This window comes from Tupaia chinensis, unplaced genomic scaffold (genome assembly GCF_000334495.1).
Source record: "Tupaia chinensis unplaced genomic scaffold, TupChi_1.0 Scaffold000184_1, whole genome shotgun sequence".
In the NCBI taxonomy this organism is placed as follows: Eukaryota; Metazoa; Chordata; class Mammalia; order Scandentia; family Tupaiidae; genus Tupaia; species Tupaia belangeri.
In genome coordinates this window covers 1921182-1930984 of record NW_006159659.1, presented here as the reverse complement: position 1 = coordinate 1930984, position 9803 = coordinate 1921182, and the positions used below count along the sequence as shown (strand labels likewise).

General features: G+C 35.9%; 1 protein-coding gene across 1 annotated transcript in view; it reads right to left on the bottom strand.

The window, feature by feature from the left end:
• CNKSR2 (connector enhancer of kinase suppressor of Ras 2) overlaps nt 1-9803 on the bottom strand; it is a 299161-nt gene that overhangs the window by 98905 nt on the left and 190453 nt on the right. Inside the window, exons 13-14 of the mRNA XM_006146681.2 lie at nt 8028-8117; nt 6231-6445 (exon numbers count right to left, since the gene is read on the bottom strand). Of these exons, the coding sequence (XP_006146743.1) occupies nt 6231-6445; nt 8028-8117 (305 nt within the window). The remainder of the gene's footprint in view (nt 1-6230; nt 6446-8027; nt 8118-9803) is intronic.

Genomic DNA, 9803 nt, shown 5'->3' with positions numbered 1-9803 from the left:
GCAACTTTAATGGTCTGTAGTCCCAGCAATAGACTATGTTGAATAACTACTTATGCTTTCAAACAGAAGTAGCTCTGTATATTTTTTCTAACTTATTAAGGTACAGTAACATAAAGCAAAAGAGAAATCAGGATAGAAATCAATCCAGGTACTGAAAATGTCATTAACATCTACATGTGGGCCCACATGTCTTTAAGTCAGAAACTTTTCAAAGTGCACTAATTTATTCATTAAAGTGAAATCGGAATATAGAAGATTAGTTGCTGAGTGAAGCAAGTCAGGCCATGAAAGAGAGACACTGTATGTCTCCCCTTAACTATACCGACTGTCCGTACTCTATGGTAGAGATGGAAAGACTGGAGAACATAAAAGTTAAAAATTGTAATGGACACTAGAGACAAAGTGAACAGAGAGTGTGGGAGGGGAAGAGCATAGGAAAGGAAATTTAGGGAGAACGTAGGAAATTTGGGGGAGAAATGGGACACATAAAGTTTATCATCTGTTGACGAGGGTGTTTATGGTGGTCTCAACTGGGCTGGATTGAGGTGTACATCATGCTGGGTAAAGTCTCTTCACAATCTAAATGATGCATAGTGATTTAATGTATGAATAATAATAATAATAAAGAAAAGTGAAATTGCTCCATGTATAGAATGCTTGCCATACATAAAGTGCTAAGATAGAATGTAGAAAGACCCCTTGGAGTAGGTGATTTCAGTTCTAGTCCTGACAACATTTAACACTTTTTCACAACACAGCTTTGGGTAAGTCATTTAAGCTTTCTGAGTTTGAGTTCTGTTATTTGCAAATAGGGTTGTTGTGGGGTTCAAAAGACATAACAAATGTAGAAAATCCCTTGATAACTGAAAGTACTAAATAAGCGCAAGGGTAAGTACCTCAAGTGAACTTAAGAGTCTAGTAAAACGCACGCACGCACACACACACACCACACACACCCCTACTCAGAATGGGAGACTATATTTGCAAATTCTACCTCAGATAAAGGACTGATAATCAGGGCATACAGAGAACTCAAGCAACTTGTAAAAAATTAATAAAAAGATGGGCAAATGAGCTGAACAGGCAAGTCTTCAAAGACATATGAACAGCCAAAAAGCATATGAAAAAATGTTCATCATCCCTTATAAAGGAGATGTAAATTAAAATCACCATGAGATACCACCTACCCCTAGTATTAATGGCTAAAACTGAACAATGGTAAGTGTTGGCGAAAAGGGGACTCTCCTACACTGTTGGTGAGAATGCAAATTAGTACAAACACTGTGGAGAAACAATATGGAGGTTCCTCAAAAACCTACAAATAGAACTATCATACGATCTAGCAATTTCACTCCTAGGTATCTACCCAAAGGATACCCCATACTTGTATATTCATGTTTATTCACAATTGCTAAGACATGAAATCAACCTAAGTGCCTAAGAACAGATGAACGGATTGAAAAAGTGTGGCACATATCCACTATGAAATACTACCCAGCTATAAAAAACAATGAGACTCTGGCATTTAATAGAAAGTGGATGAATATGGAAGATTTAATGCTAAGCGAAACAAGCCACCTCCATTCTCCTCTCGGGATCTTGGGCACACATGCACACGCGCCCGGCGTGAGTTTAAGCCACCGGGTCTGGGACTCGAACCGTGGTCGACTATGTGGGAGTCCAGCGACATAGCCATTACGCTAACTGCTGGTCCCTCCAAGCAACTTTAATGGTCTGTAGTCCCAGCAATAGACTATGTTGAATAACTACTTATGCTTTCAAACAGAAGTAGCTCTGTATATTTTTTCTAACTTATTAAGGTACAGTAACATAAAGCAAAAGAGAAATCAGGATAGAAATCAATCCAGGTACTGAAAATGTCATTAACATCTACATGAGGGCCCACATGTCTTTAAGTCAGAAACTTTTCAAAGTGCACTAATTTATTCATTAAAGTGAAATCGGAATATAGAAGATTAGTTGCTGAGTGAAGCAAGTCAGGCCATGAAAGAGAGACACTGTATGTCTCCCCTTAACTATACCGACTGTCTGTACTCTATGGTAGAGATGGAAAGACTGGAGAACATAAAAGTTAAAAATTGTAATGGACACTAGAGACAAAGTGAACAGAGAGTGTGGGAGGGGAAGAGCATAGCGTAGGAAATTTGGGGGAGAAATGGGACACATAAAGTTTATCATCTGTTGACGAGGGTGTTTATGGTGGTCTCAACTGGGCTGGATTGAGGTGTACATCATGCTGGGTAAAGTCTCTTCACAATCTAAATGATGCATAGTGATTTAATGTATGAATAATAATAATAATAAAGAAAAGTGAAATTGCTCCATGTATAGAATGCTTGCCATACATAAAGTGCTAAGATAGAATGTAGAAAGACCCCTTGGAGTAGGTGATTTCAGTTCTAGTCCTGACAACATTTAACACTTTTTCACAACACAGCTTTGGGTAAGTCATTTAACCTTTCTGAGTTTGAGTTCTGTTATTTGCAAATAGGGTTGTTGTGGGGTTCAAAAGACATAACAAATGTAGAAAATCCCTTGATAACTGAAAGTACTAAATAAGCGCAAGGGTAAGTACCTCAAGTGAACTTAAGAGTCTAGTAAAACGCACGCACGCACACACACACACCACACACACCCCTACTCAGAATGGGAGACTATATTTGCAAATTCTACCTCAGATAAAGGACTGATAATCAGGGCATACAGAGAACTCAAGCAACTTGTAAAAAATTAATAAAAAGATGGGCAAATGAGCTGAACAGGCAAGTCTTCAAAGACATATGAACAGCCAAAAAGCATATGAAAAAATGTTCATCATCCCTTATAAAGGAGATGTAAATTAAAATCACCATGAGATACCACCTAACCCTAGTATTAATGGCTAAAACTGAACAATGGTAAGTGTTGGCGAAAAGGGGACTCTCCTACACTGTTGGTGAGAATGCAAATTAGTACAAACACTGTGGAGAAACAATATGGAGGTTCCTCAAAAACCTACAAATAGAACTATCATACGATCTAGCAATTTCACTCCTAGGTATCTACCCAAAGGATACCCCATACTTGTATATTCATGTTTATTCACAATTGCTAAGACATGAAATCAACCTAAGTGCCTAAGAACAGATGAACGGATTGAAAAAGTGTGGCACATATCCACTATGAAATACTACCCAGCTATAAAAAACAATGAGACTCTGGCATTTAATAGAAAGTGGATGAATATGGAAGATTTAATGCTAAGCGAAACAAGCCAGACTATGAAAGAGCACCATTGTATATCTCTACTTAATAATATACCAAATGTCTGTACTCTATGGCAGAAACTGAATGGAAAGTATAAAAGTAAGGAGAGCAACTGTGGATACTAGAGAGAATATGGGAAGGTGGAGAATGGGGGGTAGGAGGGAGAAAATCAAGGGGGAAAAGGGCAAAACATTTAACGGACTAAAAAGGAAAAATTAACTGTGGATGATTCTGTGTATGAGAAGGTCTTTGACAGGACTAATATGCAGTGTATTCATGGTGGGAAAATTCATTTTGTATGCTGTAAAGGTGTACAGAGATTAAATGTAAAAAAGTTAGAATGGGGATCAGCAGTTAGCGTAATGGCTATGTTGCTGGACTCCCATGTAGTCAACCACAGTTTGAGTCCTGGACCCGGTGGCTTAGACTCGTGCTGGGCACGTGTACATGCGTGTGCGTGCCCAAGATCCTGAGAGGAGAATGGAGGAGAAGGGATTGCGGCGTGACCATCTCCTCTGGGGGGGTGATTTCTTGCTTTCTGTCTCTCTGTCTTTCTGGTGAGCCCATGTGCCCTATAGCAAAAACCTCTCCAAAAAAAAAAAAAGTAAGAATGCACGTGTGCATGCACACACACACACACACACACACAAAACCTAACATTGTATGATCTCTTTTTTTTGAAATTCTAGCTATAGGCATCTGATATGTGCTTGAAGGCTACCAATATTCTTCTTCTAAACCTGAGAACAGTGTTAGGAAGTATCCAGTCAGTCCTTTCTTCTTTGGAATTAGAGGATCAGTGTTATGAGGGAAGATCTCCCTGAAGGTTAATGATAATAATCTTTATTCTGTACTGGCCCTCTATAAAAAATTAGTTGGGATAGATGGCATCTATATGAGAAATAACATGTTATACTCAGGATACATAGTAAGAGTCAAAAGTGGACTTGGATATCTTTCTTAGAAGAAACTTCTAGAAGTAAAGTTGTTAGAAGGTTCTTGATATACATAACTAAGTAATGACCTTCAGAAAGGTTGTGATGATTTACACTCCTAGACAATAAACATTATATACCTGATTATCAGTTTATTTACCTTTTACTGTTTTTCCTAATAACTCAAAATTTCTAAGACTTATCTGTTTTCCTTCCCCAGACAGTACATACCTATCTGGATATGCATGACAGAACGGAACAGGCTGAGTATTTAAATGTGCCTTCAAATGTCCTGCTGCTACTCTTAGGATAAATCTAAACTCTTTAATAGTTTATATACTAAGTGGTCTCTTCTTTCCAGCCTCATTCATCACTACCAACTTCCCTCTTAAATAAGCCAGTTGTCTCTCATCTTTAGATCTGTGTTCATGCTATAAAGTAAGACTGGAACACTAGATTCTAAGGATGTTCAATGCCCACACAATTCTTCTGAGTGGTGGTGATAACAAAAGTTGCCCCCTTCACACAGATAAGAGTATTGATTTTATATTGACTTCAATGTCTGTGGAAAAAAATAACAATTTGACTTTTTAGCTATTTAATGGAGCAGATTTTGATACGGGCACTAGGCTCTTGGAGAAGAGTAAGCTTGGGAGTAACTGGGGAGAGTGTAGGGTAAAGAATGAGGCACCTAGGAGTGCTAATGACACACCAATAGATATAAAGGAAATTTTTTTCTACGTGCTGTTTTGTTGAGAGAGCTATAGAATGGATAGACAGGTGATTTAAGATTTACTCAGAGAAACAATTTAAGTATATGTTATTGAATCTTTCACCCCTTATATGCCTAGACAGTGTATTTTCTATAGTAGTAGTGAATTATTATTTTTTTAAACTTGGGGCAAAAGCACAGTTGTCTAAATAACTTAAAAATTTGTAGTACATGTTTTTCAAAGGCTTATAAGATTATAGTTCTATCACCACAACAAATTGCCCTTAAGCAAAATAACCTAAAATGGGTTGATTTTGTGAACTGAATGCTCTGGCTAACAAGATTCTTAGCCTCCACACAGTTATTCTCCATTTCTCATCTATCTGGCCTAGATTTAATGACCCTGCCTTTGACCTCTCGATTGATGTATTGCATTAGAGAGATTCAACAGGCCAATCTGATCATGTAATTTTGGCTCAAAATTCTTCAATAACTCTTTATTACTGCAAAAAATATTAACCTAAGAACCCAAGTACTTTATCATAAATACCTGATCTAATATCTTCTTACATCTCTAGGTCCACATAGTGCCTTTTTCTCACATGATTTTCCTCTATCTTGAATGAACCAGCAACTGTGAACCACACGAAGCCTCTAGAACATACCACATTCTTACACATTTGTGGTGTACGTGCATATGCCTTCCCACTAAAATATTGCTGCTAATTTAATGTTTTACTCTTAATTCAAATGCTCTCCATTTTGAAATCTTTTCTTTTCTCCTGAAGGATAAAGCCCTCCTCCTGTGTTCCTTTTAAAATTTCTGCACTCACTCATTACAATAGTTAAATTGTAGTGGAACTCTAGGCATGCCTTTCTCCCCACATAATATGTTATGTCTGCCATTTTTATATCTATTATCATGTTCCATGTTTAGTACATAGTAGGTGCTCATTTTTTAATGGAATCATGTTGATGTTAAAAATTTCGTTGTTAATATTTAATTTTACAGGTTTCCATTCACTATATTATCACACGGATGATTAATCAGCTTAATTAATTATTGTTCACCCTCAATTTTATACACTAGTTACCTCATGAAAAATCAAACTTACAAAATACAAACTCATTAAACCTATGAACTGAAGAATAGATTCAATAATTCATCATTTTTTAAGGGTATAGACTCTAAAGTTAGTAGTATTTTTTGTGAAAATCTGGCAATAGGTTAAAAATAACCTGGAATTTATCCCAAAGAGTCATTTGCTAGTCTCCTAATAGACGCTGTATTAAAGAGTCTTTGAAATTTTACTTACATGGTATAGTGTGGTCTCTGGCATAGGAGTGCCCATGATGTCTTGTCTCAATGCATCCATTTGCAAACTAGGCAGCAATGAATAGTGAGTAGGGCTATTACTCTTATCACCCTTCTTTTTTGATTTCTTCCCTGTGTCTTTTTTGCTGTTTCTCTGAAACATGTATTCTTCTTGAGCAATTTTTTCATTGCTCATATATCGAAGCAGAGAGTTTTCTATACAAAAAGAGATAAATACACCAATGAATAGGAGATTATCCCACCTTTATCATTATTTCACAATTGTGCTGTTAGATCTAATTTCAAAACTGTAACTTGCCAACCTACAAAATATGTGGTGAAAATATAGCGGATCTTAATTGTTTGTGATCATAGGACAATAATAAATTGAAAGCCCATAGACTATCTCTGTAGGTTTTGTCTCTGGACCAACTATATCAGAATCACCTGTGGAACTTGAATCAGAAGTTCAAAGATATATGGCTCATAAAATTTGTAACAAACTCCCTCAGGGAGATTCTGTTAAAGTCTCATGACAAACACTGGACTATGGCATACTAGGTAGCATCCTTAGAGAAGTTAAAGCCCACATTATGAACCAATAGTCAGGAAACTAAGTTTATGAACTTATAGTCACACTTAGTATTTCATATGACTTCCCTCTCCCCCGGCGAGATGTCACTATAATATGAAATCCCAAAAGAGTGACTCAGAGATGGCATATGATAAGCATTTCTTATATTTTTTTCTTGGTTTATTGTATAAAACAAATGATATTAGAAACTGAAGCTTAAAAAATCATTTTGTAAGCTAAATAATGTGAATGAATATATAAAAGAAAATGAAATAAAAGATGTAAATTAAAAAATGAAACGAATATACAGATACAAAGGAATCTGTCAATGTTTCCGTATTTATCAATATTTCCAGAAATGCTCACTCTATAAAACAAGTACTAAGAAGACTGATGAAGCAGATGTTCATGTTTGCTTTTTCACATGGTCTGTGGATTTGTATAGTAATAAAATAAATTCTGTACACTGGTTAGAAATAACAGGCAAGCAGGTAAAACATATGAAGGAATGATCAATGACCTTAGGTTCTCCTAATGTTTTTTGTTTTGTTTTATTTTTGTTTGATTTGTTTTGCTTTCTATCTACAACCTTGTGGCTACCTACAAAGTGGAAGTAGCAGCATGACCCACAGGGCCCTCCTTCTACCCCCTTGGTCAAATCATATTTAATTGTGCAATTTTCATTTGCTCTCTCTATTGCTAATATTAATAGGAAGATCAATGAACATAAAAACTTACTTTTTATAAATAGTTCAAGAGTAGCCCACCCCCCACATAAGAAGACAACCCTGAACAGCAAACAGAATAGAAGTGAAAAGCAAAGCAGTTTTTTTAGTTCCCCTTCCATTTCTATAAAACCCAATTTCCATTAGCTTTTACACATGTATTTCAATGCTCATTGTGAGGTTGTATTGCGGACCAATGGGGACTGATGACAAACTGTTCCTATTTAATTCTTTTATGCAGTTTCACACTTCTGCCCTATTTTCCAAAGATTAACTTTTAAGTAACAATTAGATAGTCCGTTTTCCTCAAAAGGTATTCAGAGAAGATATTTATTTAATAATGGGTTAGGACAGTCAAACATTGGTTTGACTTAGTTTTGCTGTACTGTAAGGTCAATGATAGAATATGTTTTCCAATGAAGCCATAACAATCTATTTAAAGAACAATTAATTTTTTTTTCAAACAATCCCACCTACACTGAAATTCTAGAACACTTACCTCTTCTACTATCTCTCTTCATCTTATTTGGATCTTCATAGTCCCCCACCCAATTATATTCCACTGGCATAGATATAGGTCGTAGCTTGCCTAAACACAGAGAACAAAGTTCATATCACAATGTTTTTTTTTTCCCCATGTCTGCTTAAACTTACACTAATTCTTAGCTATAGTATACAAAACACACTCATTTTTATGCAACATTATGGTTGGCATTTGTGTAGATGAAGAAAATGTGTGTTTTGAGCCAGAAGGTGAAACTGCCTGTGGCAATTGGCCAGGTGATAATGCAAACTTAAGGCATGTTTAGAAATAGTAAAAATAGCATAGATTTGCTCTCTTGGGAGCCCCAGACTTTAAGAGTATGGTCCTTTACAAAGAGGATCATTATTTCAATGGTTTTACTTCATGTCCAGAAACTGGATCTTTGTCTTATTCCCTAATACCCAGTGTCTAAAATTTGATAGCCAGTCCCCAAGATGGTAGTTCCTTGTGTTTAACCTACCAGGACATTAACCCATTATTTCATTTTGGAACACCACGAGGCTAACTTATTATCTTTATTGACTTCTAACTCTGATAACCATATATTTTGGATACTATCATGACTCAGTAATAAGGTAAGATTCTCTTTCATGGCCTACAAACTGGGTCTACCTCTAAGCACTTCTTTTGCTAAAATGAGCATTTATAAACTACTAGATGAAAGTAATCACTGCTTTGGCCTGTCCTATTTTCTTCTGGGTCTGCATTCTAACTACATAGCATTTTATAATAGCAAGGAGAAATCAAGGCAAAGATTTCAAGGATAACAGTTTGGAGAGGCTGTAGTGCATTATTTCTTTTCAATATGGAATTCCTGTAGCACCAAATAACCAAAGAAAATCATTCAAAAGTTTAAAAGGCTACCTAGCACAATATCTGGTAACAGAGAGCTGCTTAATAAATTTTGAATGAATAAAAAGCAGAGACACAGGACTGGATCATAAAAAGAATGATGGTTATGATGATCATGATAACACTACAAATACATATCATTTACTATATGTCATGCACTAAGAATTTTATAAATATTAAATCAATTTATTCTGATAATTAAGAGAAATCAACTATTATTGTCCTAATTTTACCAGATAAAAGAACTGAGACAGGTTATGTAACTAGCCCAAAGTCACATATTGACTCATTTTTGCATAGAAAAACAGAAAAATATGTCATGACTTTCCCAATGACCCAACAGATGGCAAATACATAGTACTCCAAGCCCAAAAAGCTTTTTTTAAAAGTATTATTTCATTTAGCTTTATTTATTTATGTATTTATTTTAATTTGACCAGAAGGACAGAGAGAAAGAAAGAGAGAGAAAGGGAGAAAGCAAGCCACCAGGTCTGGGACTTGAATCGCAGTCAGCCATGTGGGAGTTCAGCACCTATAACCACCATGCCACCTGCTGGCCCCCAAGCTGTTCTTTAATCTACCAATTTTACCACTTTTCAGTATCTCTCAGTCTATCTTCTGTACTCTTGATTCCCCTCTTTTTTTTTTAATTAAATGTATTTATTTACATTCATCCACTGTATATCATTACAACATACAAAGTGAGATTTTCCATCCAGAGTACACTGTATATTGGTTCAATCAAGCACATCAACATACATGTTATCATCAACAAATAATTTTACATTTCTTGTTTCCTGTATGTTTTGCTTTTTTTTTCCCATCCTTGATTCCCTATCTCTTACCCTTGGCCATCTCCCACTCTCCTCTATGTCTGTG